Here is a 22637-nt window from a genome sequence, read left to right on the forward strand (position 1 = left end):
ATTCACCGTATTTACAAGGCAACATTAAGCCACTTAATGTGGCTTAACACTGCCTTGTAAATAAGGCACCCTTTCACGCTGTACTCAGATTGAAAGGGGAGGGCAATGGGTGTTCCAGCCGGCGTGCCACCACAACACCATTGATTTTGACGCTACCCCATAAATAGAAGGCAGCGCCAAAATTAAGACCAGGGAATCCCTCTTACCCTGGTGCGATGAGGATAAATGCTTTTTCTATCCTCGCTTTTGCTGTTTCCATGTGTGCTGCCTTGTGCAGCACACATAGAACCACAAATTACCATTGATTGTGTATGTGCAGGAAGGTGACCCTTCCTACACATAAATAAAAAATTTTAAAAAGACGTTTTGCAACTTCTGTGTGCTGCATTAAGCAGCACACATTAAAGTTTTCAAAACGCCATAAATGATTGTTTATGTTCAAGAATGGACACCTTCCTGCACATAAACAATAATTTCCCCCAACACAGACACACTTTCACTATGGTGCAAGGGTGCCTGCGTTGGCGCTAGGGGAAATGCAGTGGTGCGCCTCATTCTTGTGAATACGGAGCATCCCTGCGTCTTCAGAATGAACAAGCGTGGCGTTAGCAATGTTTGCTTAACGCAACGCTTCTCCATTCTGTTGTAAATATGCCCCTATATATCTCGACTTGTTCTTATTTGACCTAGACATGGTGACATGTAGACATTTCACGCAGACTTATGCCAGATCAGATGTTATATCTATGTTATCAGTCAGACAAACAGACAAAATTTCCGACTACATCTGTGTCAAATGACATACAGGATAACGATTCTGCATAATTTGAGAAAGATGGCACCTTTGTTTTCTAAGAGGGGAAACTCCATTATCGAAAGTGGATTTAGGGCCAAAAGTAAACAAGCTGTACAAGCTAACTGAAATGGAAACTGTAGCTAAAATTAAACCTGAACCTAAAACTAAAATAAAGAGATTAAAATAGATAGAATAATAGAATTATAGATGGAGACATTCAAAAGATGAATGACATTCCTGGAAAAATTTCTAAGCTAAATAGTCACTAAATTATCACTGAATGTTTTTTTTTTTTACTTATCTTATCAGAGATATTCATTACACATTTACATGTACGTAAAAGCAAATGCCAGAAATGTGCATTTGATGAAATAGCAATAAGTTGAGCTCCTACTGTGAAATCCTGAAGTTTTTAACTCTGCCTGTCGGATTTTGAGAAGGCAACTTTTTCAGCAGGCCTAACCTGATCTCTGTATCCGGTCTGCACTGCATAGTGGTCAGCCTGTACTTGTAACTTTGTCCCTGTTTAACTCAACCAGATACCCACAGTTAGTGCTTTCTGCTTCTTGGAGCACATTTACTTAAACCATTAAAAATGCATAAATCATATTCCACTGATTAGAATTTTTGTTATTTTGTTCTCAATTGTTTATTAAACGTTTCTAAATATGTGTGGTATTTTTCTTCTGGTGTGTTTGCACTTTATTACACTTTAAGTGCTGCATAAATACTTTATGTATTGCCTCTAATTAAGCCTGACTGCTTTTGTGTCAAGCTACCAGAGTGTTAGGCACTGGCTAATTTATTTTACTTTAGTGGTCCACCCTGACAAGGATGGGGGTTACTGCTTGACAAGGATTATCAACCCGCTCAACCAAATATCCGATTTCTCACAGTTTTACATCCAAAATATGGACACAAAATGTTATTATTTTACCACCAATACAAAATTGACGGTAAGCCATCCACAAATGGGAAAGGGTCCAGAGGTAAAAGTTTGCAAATGATTTATAATCCCTACTCAGATGCAAATTGTCTAACTCAGGATTAGCATGCCTCGTGAAAACAGAGCCCCAGTGTATTAGCAAATTAGTGCTTGTATTCCACTTTTTTAAATGGAGGCTGCCATTTGGTACAGTCAACATATTTTACTGAAGGCTTTCTTTTCAAGGTGAGCTGCATATCCGCTCATGTTCATGGCACTGGGTCCCTGCTTTAAACCCGTTTGTAAGACTTCTCTTGCCCTGCAGGCATACGTATCCCCCCCTAAGAATGGTGAGGGAGGCAAAGGGGCAGGCAGACAGAGGGTAACCCTTTCACCGAACCCGGATTGTGCTAACGCACCCTCACACTCCCTACTCCTGCTAACATCTAACCACGAAGGGGCAGATTTACAAGCCATGTGCGCCACTTTTGCGCCGCCGTTGTTTCACTTTTTGACGCAGTGGCGTGTCAAAGCTAGCGCCATGTTGCGGCATATTTACAACGTGACGCATCTAGGGAGATGCGTCACGTTGTAAAGCCCTGCGCCACATTAAACCTGCGTCAGGTTTAATGTATGCAGGGTGGGCGTTACGTCGGAAAAAGCCTCGGAAAAGTGACGTAGTGAAATCTACGAGATTTCACGCAGTCACTTTTCCGACGCTGGTGCATCAAATCCTTACGCCTGCTTCAAGCAGGCGTAAGGCGTGATACACCATGTTAGGGATAGGGCAGGTTGGAACAGTGCTGGAGTTGTGTTGCGCTTGCGACACAACTTCAGCACTGCGCCAACCTTACGCCGGCAGATGCGTCACGCATCTGCTTGTCCTTGCGCCACGATGCACCGCATTGTAAATGCGGCGCATCTGCAGTGGCGCATGGGCAAACTTGCGTGACGCATCTTCCCTGGCGCATCCCTGCTGATTTGCAGGGATGCGCCAGGGAACGTAAATCTGCCCCGAAGTCTTTTTACAACCGTCTACGCTGTTTTAAAACTGTGTAACTAGGTGTTCGTAGCAATAGCGGCTCAATGTGTTTGGTTCCAACAGACTACATGCTGTTTCACGGCAAATGAGTTCCATATTAGCACAAACATCAACTGATGGAACAGGAGCATATGACTACATGTTAAAACACATTCAAATTGCATCATTATATGCAGGCAAGGGTGCACTTGGGTGCTTATTTACAAACCGCTTGCGCCGCCGGTGGCCACTAGGAAAAAGTGACGCACCCGTGGCGCAAATAGCAGTGGCATAATGTATAATCATGGGGGCCCCGGCAAAGCGTGTTGAAGGGCCCCGAAGGCTCCCATATCTTACAGAAATGCATAGTCCTACTACTAATCAACTCAATGGCGCTCCTTCAATTGACCTCTGAAGAAAGAAATGCCCAGTCAAGAGTTGAAACCAAAGGAAATGATGGACGGAGTGTTGAACATTGCAAGCACTCACCCCCAGTCAACTGATCTGGGTTTAATCCATCACTGTTCTTTAGCCCACTCTGCCACCCCAGTTCAGACATGGTTCTGATGCTCCGTCCATCACTACCCCCTTTTGTACCACTTTGTTCACCATAAGTTGGCAGGGTATGCTCAGACATTGAGTCCCTTGCTCATTTTGCCACTGGATTCAAGCAAGCCTGGCTGAAGACGGCTGAAATGCCAGAAACTGGTCCTAGGAAGCTTGTTTCCGGTCCAGGGAAGACATGGCTTGGCAGTTCGGGCTGGACTGTTCCCATGAGGCACAGGGTCAGACTGATTTGCATATGGCCATGTCTGAACTGGGGTGGCAGAGTGGGCTAAAGAACGGTGATGGATCAAACCCAGATCTGTTGACTGGGTGTGAGTGTTTGATTGGTTCTGATGCTCCGTCCATCACCACCCCCTTTTGTACCAGTCAAGAGTTGAAGCATGAACCTTGTGATGTCACCTTTATCTTGCCATCTAACGCTTAACTGACTGAACTACCGACCAAATTCAAAAGATCCAGTAATTTCTCTAAATGTTCCAACTCTGCCCCTGCCTCTGAACGTTATTCAAAGGCTCGTTGACTAGAGGATCTGTAGCACTGTGCATCATTCCTCTCCCAAGAACTAGTCTATGCATAATGAAGAGAAAGTGTGTCAGTGAATAGAATGAGGTTTACACTACCACAGGATGTGATATCAAATGGCCATTTGCTGGTTCGTTCCGTTGCTTTGCCTGGTATAAATCAAGTATCAGGCTGGAGCAAGTGTGAAAATACTAGCTTTGGGCAAATTGCTTTTATTAAGTTCTTCAATATGGTTGAATGCATTGACGATCAGCGTTTGCAGTATTCGATATTCATTCAACTCATTGCAACCATCATTAAACAAAAACCTGTCCGGAAACTCGAATACCCCCCACCCCCCTCCCCCCCCCCCCCCCCGGCCTCCCCTTTTGAGGACTCCGGCTTTGCAAATCACTGAATAAAAGCCCAACAGCAACTACCATTGCTAACAGCAGGTGGTATATCTTCGTATCCCCATAGAAATATCCACCGTTTAGTAAGAAAATAAGTTTAGCGCTCTATGGCCCAGATCAACAAATATTTTGCGCTGGGTTTGCATCACAAAAGTGACACAAACATCCACAAAATGTGTTTTATTATATTTTCCAGGGCAAAACTTGTTTTGTGCTGGAGAGTTTCCTTTGCATTACTTTGCGTCGAGGGGGTGTTCCCATGCCACCACCCCTTGTTTTTTCCGCAAAATCCTATTTACTTACAAAAGTAGACAGGGTTTTGCGCAAAATAATAATGCCACTTTAAAGCAGGCATTAAAAAGGAAAAAGCTTCTATTTCTCCTAACGTTTCACACTTCGCATGTGTGCTGCACTGTTTAGCACACATCCGAAGTGGGAAAAGTTATAAAGTTAGTCTTATCATAGTACACGCTTCCAGTACAAAATCTGTGCAAAACTCATGCAGGCACCCTTGCACTATGGCACAAAGGTGTTCTATTTGACACTCGGCTGCCTGATTATGCGCCAGCACTAAGGACAGAGGAGGAGAGCGCATATCTCTGGAAATATGGCACTTTCCTACTCTCTCCCTGCCAAGCAACGCAGCACAGCAACTCTTTTGATAGTCCGGCCGAAGTCTGAATGGGTGGTGCAAGTTCAAATGTTCTGTTGAAAGCCATTAAAACAGGGCGTATCACATTTTCTCAAATTGAGTGTATTTCTCCTGAAGCGTCGATGTTAGCCTATACATTGCCAGTAAACTCCAGAGACAGCTGCGGCCCATGCAGGTAAGAGCGATAGGGCAGGTTTGGGGGGGGGGGGGGGGGGGTGTTTGGCTGACGACCATGAGAGAAAATTTAAATAAAAAAAAATTATCCCTTGTCGTCGTCTGTCGAAGTCCTCCCCTCACACCCCACCCGGCCCCACCACTCTTATCTGCGCTGGCTGCGGCTGTCCAGAGAAGCTGGCACCATTGTCACCAGAGATGGTGGATTATTGTGTTTCCGTGTGAAAAACACTGGCAACTTGGCAGCTCACATGCAATTCCGCATGAGTGCTCTATCTGATTTTGCTTGTCTTTTGAGTGTCAGGGAGCGTGACCTTCGAATCTGCATGCTCATGTCATTAGGATGGGGATAGCCAAGAATAGTTTTCATAGCAGCTTACATCTCTGCTGGATAAGACTTAATCAATGAGCAAGCCCAGCAAATATGTTAACGGCAACCCAAGACTTCACAACCGCTCCAATACAACAAATTGCTTCCCAAGTAAAGTCGGTGGAGTTTTGTTGGGAGCATGTGCCTGTCAAGTAAGACTTTGTGATGAGTTTCCCTTCCTTGTATGCTAGTGGTATACTTGGTTATATACATCCAAAGCATTCTGCACTAGTTCGCCGATATCTCTGACACCTGGACTCATCTCCAGTGCTTGATAAAGGGCCATTGTGTTAAAGCACGGTACTCATAGTATGGCCCGCGGGCCGCCAGCGGCCCGGCAAGCCTTCCTTGGCGGCCCGTGGACCTTGCAGACATTGTACCTGTGTTTTTTTGTTTTTTTTAAGAGTGTCAGCAAACACCGCCGGTTGCAGCAGCGCGGACTCGAGAGACTCTGCTCTATGGGGGCCGGGCGATTCCAGTGATAGTCAGAGTGGAGCTGCAGGGGCGCTAAGAGGTGAAATACAACAAAACCTCATTAAAAAGTAAATGGTCTTTTAAAGACCTGTGACGTACTCGGGTGCAGCTGTGTGTGTGCCCCGGAAGCTGCCACACACACACACACGGGGTGAGGTGAGGGAGGGTGACAGAGGACAGCAGGGTGTGAGAGTAGGGCACCAAAGGGGGGCTTTGATCTGACAGCTCGGGGGTGAGAGTCAGAATTAAAGCCAGGGACAGATGTGACCCCAGGCCCAGTGGTGTGACACAAACCCCGGAAGCAGCAACTTCAGAGAGAAAACAAGCTGGCTTTTACATTACACAGGGGGTGGGGGGGGGGCTGTCTCTGGGCTGGTGATGGGGACCTGTAGACACAGTACGAGTGCACTGCCCTAGACACAGTACAAGTGCACTGCCCGAGGCACAGAGACAGAGACAGATAGAGACAGAAACAGACAGAGATAGAGACAGAGATAGACAAAGACAGACGGAGAGAGGGACAGACTGACAGATAGAGACAGATAGAGGCAGAGACAGATAGAGGCAGAGACAGATAGAGACAGGGGCAGACAGAGCTAGATAAAGGCAGGGACAGACTGACAGAGGCAGACACAGATAGAGGCAGAGACAGATGGAGGTAGAGACAGACAGAGACAGACAGAGAGAGAGACAGGGAGAGAGATAGAGACAGAGGCAGAGACAGACAGAGGCACAGACAGATAGAGGCAGAGACAGACAGAGATAGATACAGAGACAGACAGAGCTAAAGACAGAGACAGACAGATACAGGGGCAAACAGAGACAGATAGAGGCAGAGACAGGGACGGGGGCAGACAGATAGAGGCAGAGACAGACAGAGACAGAAAGGGAGACAGAGGGATGGAGACAGAGGGTGAGGGAGGGGGAGGGAGACAGAGAGAGAGGGAGACACAGAGAGAGGGGGACAGAGGAAGACAGAGGGAGGGAGTCGGGGGAGACAGAGGGAGGGAGAGGGAGACAGAGGGAGACAGAGAGAGAGGGAGACAGAGGGAGGCAGAGGGAGACAGAGGGAGGGAGTCTGGGGGAGACAGAGGGAGGGAGAGGGAGACAGAGAGAGACTGACACCGGGAGACAGAGGGAGGGAGACAGAGGGAGGGAGACAGATGGAGGGAGACAGACAGAGGGAGGCAGACAGAGGGAGACAGAGGAAGGCAGACAGAGGGAGATAGAGGGAGGGAGACAGAGGGAGGGAGACAGAGGGAGACAGAGACAGACAGAGGGAGACAGACAGAGGGAGGGAGACAGAGAGGGAGACAGAGAGAGAGGGAGACAGATGGGGGAGACACAGGGGGGAGACAGAGGGAGGGAGACAGAGGGAGGGATAAAGAGGGAGACAGAGAGAGAGGGAGACAGAGGGAGGCAGAGGGGGATAGAGGGAGGGAGTTTAGGGGGAGACAGAGGGAGGGAGAGGGTGACAGAGGAAGACAGACAGAGGGAGACAGAGGGAGGGAGAGAGACAGAGGGAGACAGAGGGAGACAGACAGAGGGAGACAGACGGAGGGAGATAGACGGAGGGAGATAGAGGGAGGGGGACAGAGGGAGACAGACAGAGGGAGGAAGACAGAAAGAGAGGGAGACAGAGAGAGAGGGAGACAGAGAGAGAGGGAGACAGACAGAGGGAGACAGAGGGAGACAGACAGAGGGAGACAGACAGAGGGACGGAGACAGAGGGACGGAGACAGAGGGATGGAGACAGAGAGAGGGAGACAGAGGGCAACAGACAGAGGGAGACAGAGGGAGACAAACAGAGGGAGGGAGACAGACAGAGGGAGACAGAGGGAGCTAGACAGAGGGAGGAGGGCGACAGACAGAGACAGACAGTGGGAGGGAGACAGACAGAGACAGACAGAGGGAGGGAGACAGAGGGAGGGAGACAGAGGGAGAGAGAGGGAGGGAGACAGAGGGAGGGAGACAGAGAGAAGGAGAGGGAGGGAGACAGAGAGAGAGAGGGAGGGAGACAGAGAGAGAGAGAGGGAGACAGACAGAGTGAGTGAGACAGAGGGAGACAGAGGGGAGAGAGGGAGGAAGAGAGATGGAGAGAGAGAGATAGAGAGAGGGATGGAGAGATAGAGAGAGAGAGGGAAGGAGACAGAGAGAGAGAGAGAGAGATGTGTGTATGCCGGGTCTGGTGGCTCAGTGGACGACGGTGTCTGCTCCAGGGGCCTGTGGTCAACCTCATTGTCGCAGTTTCTTTTTTTTTGCTCTAGTCCCGTCCCCCTCCCCCACTGACCCCACCTCCACCGGTGCAGCTCTCGGCCACAAACCACACTGTAAATTTGGCCCACTAAAGAAAGTTTGTGAGTACCCATGTGTTAAAGGAATTGCTTCAAAAACCATATAAAAAATATGGGATTTAATGTCTAGAGAACCCGCTGATGTGGAGATGAGTTTCTGGAAGGGAGTGTGATCCATGGTGGCCACTGCCTTTACTGTGGCGTTCATTGCCAGTGCCTCAACTGAGCATAAGGAAATTCTTCATTGATTTTACATTCTACTTTGCAGGTTTCAAACAATGTAATTTGCCCATTAATAAACATAGATCGAACCATTGTACAGGCTCCCTTGCACCACATGTCAAATGAGCCTGGTCTGAGCAGTGGGGAGAAGTCTCTGTTTGCTGGGTTGGAGAACACAGGGGGGAGTGGGTGGGTCATACGCCGTCATTGCGCCCATTCTTTTGTGAACTGTGTGTGCTGGGAGTCAAAGATATGCACTGAGAGGGCGCTAGGAACATCCAAGGTACATCCCGAAGGGAACAAGTCTACAAACATCCTTGGAGCGAGTGTCTATAAAATAAGTGTAGAGATCAGGCAGGCCCAGGGGTCCCCTTCCTTATGGGTTTCCGAAGAGTCTTAAATGCTAGTCATGGGTGTGTGCTCTGTCAAAGGAAGCAAATAAGTATGTGTTTCAGTTCTCCAAAACACTGCTGTTGTGTAATTGTAAGGACCAGAAAAATTAGAGGAGCATAGTCAAAACGTTCACTTCAATAAAGTTCAGTTGTGGCAACCATGAGATTTTCTAAGGTCATTGCCCAGTGCAGTCATAAACTGTGGGAAATTTGCTCTATTAAGGTCATGTAAGTTAGGGTTGATATGGACATGTCGGCATTTAATCGATTTGTATACCCAATGGAATGGGGTCAATCCCTTTGATATGTTAACGACTGTCAGGTCGAGGGTAATGTCAGTAGTCAATAGTTGCCTCTCTCTCTGTACTTGAATAACCAAGAGTTTAATACTGAGAGAAAATGAGAAGAAATAGGATGCTCCCCTGTGTGATTACCCTTACATACGGGAAATTAATATGACATGCTTCCTTTCAGGCTTATCCTGAATGTAGGTTTTCAGGGGCTTATTTATGAGCACCTGCGTCACTTTTACGCTGCCGTTGCGTCACTTTTTGTGATGCACTGGCAGTGTAAAATATGCGCCACGTTGCGCCCTATTTACAAAGTGACTCATCTATGCAGATGTGTTACTTTGTAAAACCCTGCGCCACATTAAACCTGCGTCAGGTATAATGTATGCAGGGTGGGCTTTCCCCCGCAAAAATCCTCGTAAAAGTGGTGCATTGAAATCTATTAGATTTCAGTACGCCACTTCTACGAGGCCATTGCGTCAATATCTTACGTCTGCCTCACAGCAGGCGTAATACTGACACTGGCCCTTTCACATGGGGCTTGCCCCTTATGAAAAGACACATTCCTGGAGTTGCATCTGTTTTCAGACACACCTCAGCAATGCGTCACTTTTGCGCTTTTCTTTGCAGGTGCTTTAGCGTCCTTTCTCAGTTAGAATAGGAGCATTGTGTATTAGAGTAGCAGGGTTTGAGAAGAAGAAACCTGACAAGAACATGGAGCGTTAACGAGATGGAAAAGGGTGCGCATTCTATGCTGTATCAACTAGACCTATGTGTCCAAGGTCGACTGTCCTGTTTGCATGTCAAAGGTGCTAAATCCAGCTACGTATATGTTTTTCAAGCAATCTTACTCAAAAGAGACGTATGTTCCGCACAAACAATGAAAATTGCATGAGCTGCGTCCAGCGTAGTGTGGTAACTCGGAGTTACCACACCACGCCAGATGCTAAACAGGCTTATCACAGCCTTTGTGATTGTTACTAATTTAGACGTTGTCTCAGCCTCGGATTTTGGAGGCAATCCACCAGCTATGCTTTTTTAGGTGTTCGCTTTATGACGTTCTTAAATCTGGGACTAGTAGTCCTCATGCACTTTTCATCGTTTGCGCAGAACATACATTTCTTCTAAGCAAGATTTCTTGCAAAAGCATATACTTAGCTGGACTCAGCAACTTTGACATACAAACAACTTATTTGCAATACGGTCCGGCCTTTTTCTTCTTGGAGAATACATTCTAGCCTTGAAGAAGTCCAAAGGACAAAACACGTATCGGCTGCCTCTCTTTGTGCTATGTGTTTCAAGATTTGTGATGTACAAAGGAATAAAAACTATGCATAAAAGAACACAGACTATATTTGTCTTCTACTTTATGCTTTTTACTTGCCATGATTTAGCATCACTGTATGGACTACTAATGTGTGCTTTGGTACTAATTGATGCATACCTCTTTGTTCATAACTTTGGAGGCAAAGCACACGTCAAACTGGCTGAACACTTTTTCTGCATCCAAAAAGATTAGGACGGTGGAGATTGATGTCCTTTGAGAAGATGCTAGTTGCAGCTTCTTCCCAGCCAGGGTACCTGCCAATAATCACATCACACATGGAGCTTAGTCTTACATGTCTTTATTCTGCTGCATGTAACTGTGAACTTAACATTCTAAAACAAGCTTTCGTGGCATTGCACTCTGACACCTACGTCACAGCTCTACAGAATCCGTTAGGGGCTAAAAGAGTTCTGTTCTAAAATTTCGCAAGACACTACATCTCCCCCTCTGTTAAATAGAAAATTACTTGTTTTTTTACAAATCACTAAAGATATATATAATCACATTTCTTCAAACAACCGTTTAGGCACTTTAATTACTCGTCTTGATCTGGTTACTAGAAGCTGGGAGCTGTCAACTTCACTGTCAGAGGTCTTTGAACATAGTGAAGAAGTAACAGCAGTCGCTGGGTTCTCAGGTTCAGGTCTTCCTTCACCATCTGAATCAGATGGCTGATGAATCAAATGCCGAAAGTGAGAAGAGTTGCTGGTAACAGATTTCCCAGGATGCTGGGCAGTCACCACATGACCCTTGGTGGACACAACGTGCAAAGGTGCAGCATCATATGGAGCATCAGATTTTCTACTTTGCAGTTGGCAGGCCATCACTAGATCTCCTGTCTTAAATGCAATGTTTTTTGCATGTCGCCTCTAGTCAGCATATGCTTTCATCTCTTTCTTAATAATCAAGTCCTTCATTCAAGTTGAATTATCACCTCCTTCTCTTTTGTTGGTCAATTGAAGTAACTTGGTTGTCATCGCAGTTGAAGGCATTGCACCCGTGGTCGAGTGAGATGTTGAACAATATGTTTGTAGAGTGGAATTCAAAATAGTTTTCAAATTGAACCTCTCAAGAGTTGCAGGAAGTACTGCTTCTTTTAGCGTACTCATAAAACACTCAACTGGACCATTGACCTGTGGCCACAAAGGTGTCCTCTTCTGATGCTTAAGTTAAGATGCTCCTGAAAATCCTTGAATTCTCTACTTTTGAATGGTGGGCCATTATCAGACTTCAGTATGGCTGAAACGCAGCCTATTGCAAAATTGCCATCAAGTCTCTCAATGACTCGCTCATGAATTGTGGATCACAGATCTCGATTAATGGAAATCTAGAGTATTCATCCACTATTACCATCAAATGATGTCCATTGTCGAGTGGACCAAAGCAATCGATGGCTATTCTCTCCCATGCATGCTTAGGGAGTTCTGACATGGTAAGAGTATATTAAGTAATGTTCGTAGAGAGGCAGTTACATAGATGACAGGCATTGAGTTCCTTTTCAACTCTCTCATCTAAATATGGAAACCAAACTCAATCTCAGAGAGCTCTCTTGGTGACAACAATACCATGATGTCCTTTGTGGGCCACTTCAATTATCTTCTGTCTTAAACTCTCAGGAATTAGGATTCTTGCCCCTCGCAGTATAACTCCTTCCTGAGTTTTCAGACAGTTCCTCTTTAACGTTTTTGAACTTTTGGTATTTACCATCACTGGTGAGAGGTTGAGCATGTCGGTTCTACGACAATTTCAGAATGTAACAACCATAGCTTGTAGCAGTGATGATCTGGGCTAACGATATGGCAGCTGCCGTATTTGACTTTAAAATGAAATTAATGTAGGTTTCAGCTGTCTTGAATGGAGTACATAGACCTTTTATAGGCACTCTGAAAAAGTATTCTGCAGGGTTTTCATCCTTCCCTAGACAATGTACAATGGTGTAATCATATTCTTGTAATCAGAGTCACCGTTCAATGCGAGGAGGCATCTTGGCTTTTGGATTGCTAAAGATGGTCAATAAAGTTTGATGATCAGTTACCAGCATTAAAGGAACAATAGAAATGTTTACAAGCCCATACTACAGCCAAACATTCTTTCTTGGGTTGAGAGGAAGCACGTTCTGTTGGGACAAACATGTACTGGCATATGCCACAATATGCCTTTGCAAAAAGAACAATTGATGGACAGAATGCAGAACAATGTCATACATTCACCCCAGTACACCTCCATGGACTGGAAACAAGCATCCTAGGACCAGTTTCGGGCTTTCAGCCCTAATCAGCCAGGATAGCTTGACTCCAGTGGCATGGAGAGCATGGGACCCATGTCTGGGCATACCCATCCCACTCGGGGTGACACATGCAAAAAGAACAATTGATGGATAGAATGCAGAACAATGTCATACATTCACCCCAGTACAGAGATCTGGGCCTAAATCCATCGTTTTTTGCTCACTATGCCATTCCAGTGTGGACCCAGCGAAACGGAAATCAGTCTTGACCCTGCACCCCAATAGGAACAGTCCAGCCCGAACTGCCAGGCCAGGTCCTCCCTAGACTGGAAACAAGCATCCTAGGACCAGTTTCGGGCTTTCAGCCCTCATCAGCCAGGATAGCTTGACTCCATTGGCATACTGGGAGGACCTGGCCTGGCAGTTCGGACTGGACTGTTCCCATTGGGGCGCAGGGTCAAGACTGATTTGCATATGGCTGGGTCCAAACTGAAATGGCATGGTGAGCAAAAAAACTATGGATTTCGGCCCAGATCTCTGTACTGGGGTGAATGTATGACATTGTTCTGCATTCTGTCCATCAATTGTTCTTTTTACAATATGCCTTCAAGCATGTCTGTTGTGCTGTGCCAGGATAGCACCCAGCGCAACAGGGATAGCGTCAACAACAACTTCTGTGTCACGTTTTGCATTGAAATAAACCATTTCAGTAGCAGTTTTAATGACATGTTTAATTTTCTTTAAACTTCTCTCACATTCCTTTGACCATGCGAATGCAACATTTTTCTTCGTTAGCTGTCATAGGGGACAACTTATTGTCGCAAAGTCCTATATGTATCTTGAACAGTAACTGGCCATACCATGAAATGAATGTATCATAGAAACATGTTGTGGGGGATCAGCATTAGACATCGCTTGCACTTTAACAGGACCAGGTGTCATACCCCAATCAGAAAAGATATCGCCAAACATGTTCAATTTAGTCTTGTGTAACTCACACTTATCTGCATTCAAAGTCAGGCCTGCATCAGTCAGTAAGCAACATACTTGAGTGAGAGCTTTATCATGCTTGTTTTGTGTAGTTCGGAAAATCATTATGACTATAGTTGAATTCATTCATAATTGGCTGTATCATACGTCAAATGATATCTGGGTAAAGTTCGCAATGAATGACATACCAACACAGATTCTTTATATCAAAACAGACCTATGTGTGTAGAGAAGGTTGTAATATACCTGCAATCTTTTTCAAGTTCCAACTGACGATATCCTTTATTTAAATCAAGGCGAGAGAAAACCTTTGCACCATTTAGTTGTATCATGTCAGCAATATGTGGACCTGGATGTCGTTCTTGTTCAATTGTCTTGTTTGCTTGGTCATGTCATCTCATATGCATACAGCTCTTTCAGTGTCCTTTTTGGGCACCACCACCAAGGGAGAAACCCATGGTGTCGTACCAGATGAACGCTCAATAATGTCATGTTTAAGTAATAATTCAAGTTCTTTTTCAACAGCTTATTGTAAATGAAAAGCAATTCTCCTATGTCTCTGATCAACAGGACAGACATTGTCATTAATGGGTAACTGTACTTTCATAATCTTTAGCTTACCCAAACCATGAAACAATGGAGGAAATTTACTTACTTTTTCGTGGTGAGCACTCAAGTTGTAATTCACAGAAATCAGTCCCATATGAGCAGCGGTACTGAAACAGAGCAGACAGGCACTTGTTGCTGTACCTTGGAGCACATGTGTGGGTGCTTGCACCTTAGTTTTCTTGTGTTTCAATGTCACTACAGATGAACCTTGACTTTTTATGGGAATCGATGCAGCCCAAGTGTACACTTTGGTTTCCAATGGCATAAGTCGAGGTAATGGGGACAATTCATGATATTTCTCTTCAGACATTATATTTATTGATGCACCATGTCAATGATGAATGGTATAGAGCAGTCATCTATTTTTAATGTTCTTTACGGACAATGTTTGCATGAGTTTGGTGTTTTGACATGTCGACTTTTCTTTGAATGACATTTCTCCTTGCATGCGGCTAGTCCGACATGCACTTTTTTGTCTGAGGTAAACATTGGCATGGCGCAACCATCTTCCTCACTTTCACTGGATACTGAGGTAGACAAACAGTTTGACGATGATTTAGATGACAATCGACTTCATTCAGTGTCAATTTGCCTCAATTGATGTCGTCGCTTGAACTTGTGGGGTTGCATCAAACGTTGCCTCTGGTATGTTCAGGAGGTCATTTTGTCATCACGCCGTGATGTACATGCTTTCTCCTTCGCTTTACAAACTGTCACAAAATGATTCTCTTTCCCACAACCATTACATATCTGTCCACTGGCAGGACATTTATTTTCATGTGGAAACGAAAATCTATATCTAAAACATAACTTGTTGTTTCTTGTTGACAGCACTTTGTGTCTTTTGCTTAGGCTTACTTTTTATGCTCATGACTGATTAACTTTGGGCACATCCGGCCTCCATGTCATTGGCTTGTATTTCAACATGCTCCTCAGCTCTGGCAGCCATCAACACCCTCTCCAGACTAAAAGTTTCTCTGAGCATTCATTTTCTGAACGAATCTGACAAGCCTCCATCAATAACTATGTTGCATAGCTTCCTCATAATTAAATTAATCAAACTTGTAGTGTTTGATAAGTGTATGAAGTCTCTCCACAAATGCATCAATAGTTACACCAACTCTTTGGCGTTCTTGACTGAAAATATTCCTTTTGTAATCAATGTTTGTTACTGGATTGAACTTTGGATTTAGCATTTCTGTAAACTGACAGAATGTAACTTCTTTGTCAGTTCATAGCATTTTTTTTATGACTTCTTTCACACAATCACCAGCAACATTTTTAAAGATACTTGATATTCTTTTTGTTATTAGTCTCTTCAAGAGCATCAATGAAATCATCAAATGTCTCTATCCACACAGACAATATATCACCAATATTTTGCATTTTGACAGTATCAAAAGGTGGTGGTTGTTTCAAGAAGGGGGTAGCATGGTAATCAATTATGGGAGAGGCTGACCTTGAGGGTGGAGCTCGTTCTACTCCTGTCAGTTGTCCATTTGAGCCTGTCTCATTCGCTCTATTGCTGAGACCTTGCGATGGACCAGCCTTAGAGTCATCATGGACATTTGGGGCAGCAATGACTTGCTCCCCAGGCTCCATCAGAGCCCTTCAATTCCCGGAGACCCTTGGAGTTGTTCTGAGCCACACCTGGCAGCTTTTGTGGTCGTCCACTTCAGCTATCAGACAGCTCATTAAGCACAACCTTTGTGCTTCTTCTGGGGTCTCCTGGCCTCGTACTGAGGTGGTAAAGCTCCGCTGGTTGCGGCTCTTGTAAGTGCAACGATGATATCATTCTCAATCAATCAGTATTTCTATAGAACAACACTATCACCACGTAGGGGTATGTGGGCATGGAGGTTAATGCGTCTGCTTCGAAGAGCCAGGTCTTGACTTGCTTTCTGAAGTCCATCAGGGAGTGTGCTTCTCGGTTGGTGGAGGTTATTCCAGACCTTGGCGGCGATGTAGGGGAAGGAGCGCCCCCTGCTGTGGCTGCAATGGATGTGGGGACGGTGTGCAATGGTGAGTGAGGCAGAGTGCAGGCTTCTTGCGGGCAGGTGGAAGTTCATACGATGGATGATGAAGGATGGTCCTTGGTTGTGTAAGGCCTTGTATGCATGCATGAAGATCTTTAACTGCCATCTCTACTGGATGGGTAGCTTATGAAGGTCTAGGATGAGTCTGGCTGTGGTGTTCTGTATGGTCTGAAGTCTGTTGAGCAGGTTGGTGGGGATTCCGGCATAGAGAGCACTGCCATGGTCTAGGTGGCTGGTGATGAAGGCCTCTGTCACAGTTTTTCTGGCATTGATTGGGATCCACCTGAAGATTCTGCTGTGCATGCGTAGGGTGTGGAAACTGGATGAGGCGACTGCATTCACTTCTTGTTTCATGGTTAGCTGGCTGTCGAGGATGATGCTGAGGTTGTGTCAGTGTGAGGGTTTGTCCGAGTTCTGCTGGCCACCAGTTGAGGTCCAATGAGAATGTATTTTTTTCCTAGGATCAGTACTTCTATTTTGTTGGAGTTGAGTTTGAGGCAGCTGTCTCTTATCTAGTTGAGAACGTTAGTCATGGCGCTGTGGAAATTGGTTCTGGCATTGGAGGGGTCCTCGGTGAGCGAGAGGATGAGCTGGGTATTGTTGGCATATGAGATAATGTTGAGTCTGTTGGATCTAACGATGTCTGCGAGGGGGTCATGAAGATACTGAACACAGTGGGGTTGAGGGATGATCCTTGGGGCATGCCACATTTGATATTTTTGGGAGCAGAGGTGAAGGGAGGTAGTCGGATACTCTGTGCATCGTGAGAGGAAAGAGGTGTTCCACTTGAAGGCGGGTTGCTAAATTCTGATGTTTTGGAGTTGTTCGATAAAGATGTGATGGGAGACGTTGTTGAATGCCGTGGAGAGGTCAAGGAGGATAAAGGCCACAATTTCTCCTCGGTCTGGGAGAATCTTGATGTCGTCTGTGGCGGCAATCAGTACAGCCTCAGTGCTGTAGTTGGCCAGGAATCCTGATTTCGAGGCATCGAGTAGATGGTTTCACTCCAGGTAGGTGGTGAGCTGTTGGTTTATGGCTTTCTCAAGTACTTTGGCTAGGTGTGGGAGTAGAGAGATCGGGCAGTAGTTTTTGAGGGTGCTGGGGTCAGCAGAGGTTTTTTAAGGAGGGGTCTCGCCTCAACGTGTTCTCATCCATCTGCAAAAGTAGCCATGGAGGTGGAAACATTTAAGACATTGGTGAGTACTGTGTGATTATATTTGCTCCAAGGTTGAAGTGATGGTGGAGGCAGGTGTAGGTGGGTGCCCCGGAGTGCATAGAGGTCACGATGGTAGTGGTGGTCTGAATGTCATGTGGAGACGAGGCTGTTTTGGCTGTGCCAATGTTTGCTGGATGGAAGAGGTTGTTGAGGCTGAGCGTAGTGGGTTGGGGGTCGAAGTTGTTATAGATGGTGGCCATCTTGCAGTGGAAGTAGTATAGCAGAGTTGTTGGGAAGGGGTAGACAGTGTTTTCTGTGGCTGCGGTGTTGGAGAATTCCTTGATGATTTTGAAAAGTTCCTTAGTGTGGTTTGATGCAGCGTTAATGCGGACAATGATGGCTGCTTTTTGGCTTCTATGATGCCCTGGTCGTAGTTGCTGAGGTCAGTTTTATACATGTCTCTGTTGAAGGGGTCCTTGGTGATCCGCCATCACTTCTCAAGTGGGAAGCAGTTTCGCTTGTTGGTTTTCAGCTCTGGTGTGTCTAAGCCAGATTTTTTGGCGGTTCTATTGGTTTTTGCCGGTTTCAATAGAGAGAATCTGTCGGTGCATTTGTTGATAAAGGTGGAGAAGTTGTGGATGGCCTGGCCGAGATTGGCTGCAGTGCTGGGTGGTGTGGCGCTGAGAGTCTGCAACCAATGGCTGTCTGTTACCTTGCTCAGGCTACAGCGGGTGGCGCTGTGATGGTTGGTCATTTGAGATGGCAAAGTGTATGATTGCATGGTTATTCCAGGTGTGCTCTGTGATGTGAGTGAATATCATTCTGTCGCTGGAGGCGAAGATAGCATCAAGGGTGTGCCCAGCTTTGTGAGTCGGTTTGGTGACTAGTTAGGTGAGGCCAATGTTGTTGAGGTTCTCCAGGAGGGAGGTAGATTTGGCGTCCTTGGGACCCTCAATGGTGAGGGAGGTGATAATGTTGGGGTTGGTGTCACAGAAGACTGGTCGGGGTCCCGGCGGTCTGTATGTGAGGGGTTTCAGTAGTTTGTTGTTTTGGCGTCAATTTGTAGTCAGAAATTGAGGTGCTCCATGAGAGGCATTGGGTCATCGTTTGTGGTGGTGCATTGGATAGATTCCTTGAATAATATGGCAATTCCCCCACCATGTTAGTTTCGGTGGTCTCAGTGTAGTGTTGCCGATGTCTGGGTTCGAGGTGAGGTTGAGCCACGCCTCAGTGATGAAGGCCACGTCTGGGGTGAGGGTGGTGATGGTGACCCAGATTTCCGTGGCATGTTTGCTGAGAGATCGGACATTGAGCAGGATGAATTGGAATGGTTCTGGGTTGGTAGTGGTCTTCTAAGCAGTAGTTGCACATAGTCCAGCGTGGGAAAGAGGTCCTGGGTGGCAGGAGAAGTGATATTAGCAGCAGGTGAAGAGTCTTTTGATAGAGCGCCGAGAGGATGTGAAGCAGAATGAAATTGCGGCAACAGGAGTTAAGGGCCAGGAGTTCCTTGGTGGAGTAGAGGCGGATGGTGGGAAGACCATGGGTACTGGTGCAGAAGGGCTTGCCTATGGCAGCTGCACAGCAGCCTCTATAAATAGTCCTGGGAGGTGGGGGGCTGGGGGGGAGGCGGAAGACCGGCAGCAGGTGCCGAGAACTGGTGTGAGAAGTTGGCGGCAGGTGGAAACACTCAGGGAGAGTGAACAGACTAAGCCAGTACCAAGCACACCAAAAGAAAAGTAAATTGACACCAAATGAGACTAAATAATACTAAACAGTGCAAAATAAAAACATACAGTATACAATTACAGTGAAGTTAGAAAAGGGAAGGCAAAATGCAGCAGTAAAGGCAGTGTGAGAGCCCTACGGCGGGTGCAAATCTGGGTGCTCAAAAACTGAGGAGTAGTCAGCAGACAGGGCCAAGCAGCCAATCTGCATCAGCAGTGGCAGCAGTGAGGCAAGACCACAGAGGCTAAAGGGCTATTGACAAGGGCCATGCAGCAACCTCCATAAATAGTCCTGGGAGATGGGGGGGGCAGCGGGGTGGTGGGACTGTAGGAGCGGGAACAGGAACTGGTGGGAGAAGTCAGTGGCAGGAGGAAACACTCGGGGAGAGTAAACAGACTAAGTCAGTATCAAGCACACTGAAAGAAAAGTAAATTGACACCAAACGAGACCAAATAAAACTAAGCAGTGCAAAATAAAAATATATAATGTTTAATCACAGTGAGGTACGAAAAGGAAGGGAAAAATGCAGCAGTGATGGCAGTGCAGGAGCCCTACAGAGGGTGAGAACCTGAGGGCTCAGAGAATGAGGAGCAGACAGAGCCAAGCAGCCGATCTGCATCATCGGTGGGAGCGGCGAGGCAAGACCACGGAGGTCAGGGGCTGCTCAGAGCTCCAGGCTGCTTCCTTCTTCTGCTTCTTTCATACTTATTCTGTCAGCCCTCACTTCTTTCTGTATCAGTATGTAATCACTTTTTGCAGTATCGCTCCGTCTAAAGTACAACTGTATTTTGCGTGGCAGCGCGGTACCTTTATGTATTGCTTGATCATAAGGTTATCGATCATCAACGTGTAAATTCTTTGCAACACTTCCATTGTCTTCATGTACTTTACAGTGGTTGGAGCTGCTCTTTCACACCCTGTGCCTGAAGCATCAACTCAGATTTTAGACAGCTACACATTTGGCATGCCAAAGCAGTTTGCTTGGAACACTGCAAACTGGGAGGGCACAGTGGTTCTTTGAGTTACTTATCCCCTATCCCATCACCATTTGTAGCATCGACCAAGCCAGGACACCAGCCAATAACCATGCCACACATAGAGATTAGTCTTACATGTCAATATTCTGCTGCATGTAACTGTGAATTCAACATTCTAAAACAAGCTTTTATTGCATTGCACTTTGACACTTACTTCACAGCTCTATGGAGTCCATTAGGAGCCAAAAGGGTTCAGTTCTAAAATATCGCAAGACACTACACTAGTTTAATGTCTTAGATCCATGCAGAGGAGCCCTTCTTCCACTGTTGTTAGCTCTTATGCAGCCTTAGCCATACGTTAAACCTAAATCATCCATAATTTAGATGTTCTCTGCTCTGGACTTGTGCTTAATTTGCGTAACTCACAGCAGTTTACTTTTTAATTGCATACATGCATCTTTCGCGCTAAATCAAAAATCGGAACAGTTCATGGGTATTTGGAGCTTGTCACATTTGCCCGCTTCTTTGAGAAATGGACAATGTGTTAAAAAAGTGGTAGCTATATGCACTTAGGCTCCATCAGCCATTAAATGTGTGCAAGCTAATGTATAAAATGCCTCTTACTTTTTCTATGACCCCTTCCTTAATTTTGAAAGATGCAGATTTCACCCACTTCCTTTTAGCTGCTCATCCTACGTTCTGGTAGATTTAGTTGGGTATCATCACAGATTTCAATTGAAAAGATGTTTTTGATTCGTTATTTCTCACTTTCTAGCATTAGATTCAATGCTAAAAAATAATTTCTCCTAGGGATCCAGATGAATGAACAGAAGTTTAGGTTCAATATCTGCTAGCGGATATATAACGTTTTCCTCCACACTATAAGACTGTGCTGAACAAGCTGCGATAGCAAACCTAAATCAGAACCACTGTTTTGAGAACAAGGTATGAAAATATTTTCCAATTTGGAAATCATATATATTAACGGCAGATGGACCCAAGTCTACCATTTTGGGAGCATATTTTTAACCCATACCCCCCACCAACAATTTCCCATTGTCGTCTTAAACTATCACACTTACAACATTAGAACATCAAACTGTAAAATGGTAATCCGGAAATAGATAATCTACCATGTAATACATTTAGTACCTCTCTTTTCTGCTGTGCAATACTTTGGGTGCTGGGCAAAGCGGCTCTCCAGAACATTGTGAGAAGTGCTGCTGACTCTTCCAGTATCTTGTGGAGCATTTTTGTGCTCGAGAACAATTGACGGATGTTTCCATAATCCAATGCCTGATAAAAAAGAGATTAATTAATTGTAATAGATAAAAACTGAGCAAACCAATTTTTTTTTCCTGAATAGGTTCCTTAATATTAAGTCAAATCTGGAGAAAGCTGTGGCTGTCTCACCAGCTTCATGTTTTCCCCAAAACATCATAATACAAATATAGATACTGCATATACGGGCTTAAGTCAGCTCTCTTCATCCATTGTTGTCTTCAAGTGGCATCACTCATTATGCTTCCTCTCCTGCCTCCACAGCACACAATATGTGGCAATGGGACAGCCCGCGTCAACCAATGGCTCTCTTCACTCTCAGTGACAGCTCATGCATATGTGCCCATCCGTGTACATGGACTTCGTTTCATTGCAGTGCTGATAAGCCAACCTCTGATTTTATTCACTCTTTTATTATATACAAATAAAGAAAAACAATGCAGGCTCATCAGTGTCAGACATACTGGCTTTGCCAATGGCTTGTTAAAGTGTGCATCACTAGCAAGTCCAAAGTCCATTCCCTAGCACATATGATTTTAACAGCTGAAAACTATGGCCGCTCTTTCTCTCGTCAAAGCTGCAAGAATTAAGGGTGACTCCTTCTTGTAGCCGCTGTATTGCTTAACCTTTAGGTAATCATGTTGAAGCAACATATGTCGCCTTGAGGGATCACTGATTGGTGGAAAATGCCATAAGTCATGAAAGCCTCCAGGCAGAAAGCATTTGGTAGGAAAATGCCTCTTTTTGCATGATCACGTCCATTGTTTGGACTGATGCTAGAGTGAGAAACATCACTGCAGGGCTGCCACCAGTCTCAAATTCGACTTGTCAAAAGAACCCCTTTTGACAGGCCTAAACTCTCCTTTTAAATATTCTTAAATCTACTCCAAGTATGCCTTACTGCCCAGCAAAACTGTGTGCATGGTTTTTAAAAGTAGGGCATGCAAAACATGTTCATACAGTGACAAGGATCCAAATGCTATTGTCACTGTTTCAGATTTAGCTGTTGCTTAGGAACGTATTGGGAGTTAATATGAAAATTAAATAATTTTATCTCCAACTAGAAACCAGTTAAAATGTTAATTCTTGTGCATTTTAAAATAGTTAATACAAATTCATTGGTAATGTTGGATTTGTATGAAATTCTTTTACAAAAGTTACTTTTCAAAATGTCACTTTTTGTCAGCCTAAAGCATCTAGAAGCCCATATGCAATGAA

General features: G+C 45.3%; 1 protein-coding gene across 11 annotated transcripts in view; it reads right to left on the reverse strand.

Annotated features, from left to right (window-relative positions):
• PDE4DIP (phosphodiesterase 4D interacting protein) overlaps positions 1-22637 on the reverse strand; it is a 1321554-nt gene that overhangs the window by 43233 nt on the left and 1255684 nt on the right. For all 11 annotated transcript variants that reach the window (XM_085654823.1, XM_085654822.1, XM_085654821.1 and 8 more), the window contains one exon: positions 21291-21434. In XM_085654823.1, the coding sequence (XP_085510949.1) occupies positions 21291-21434 (144 nt within the window). The remainder of the gene's footprint in view (positions 1-21290; positions 21435-22637) is intronic.

Source organism: Triturus cristatus, chromosome 4_1 (genome assembly GCF_964204655.1).
Source record: "Triturus cristatus chromosome 4_1, aTriCri1.1, whole genome shotgun sequence".
NCBI lineage: Eukaryota > Metazoa > Chordata > Amphibia > Caudata > Salamandridae > Triturus > Triturus cristatus.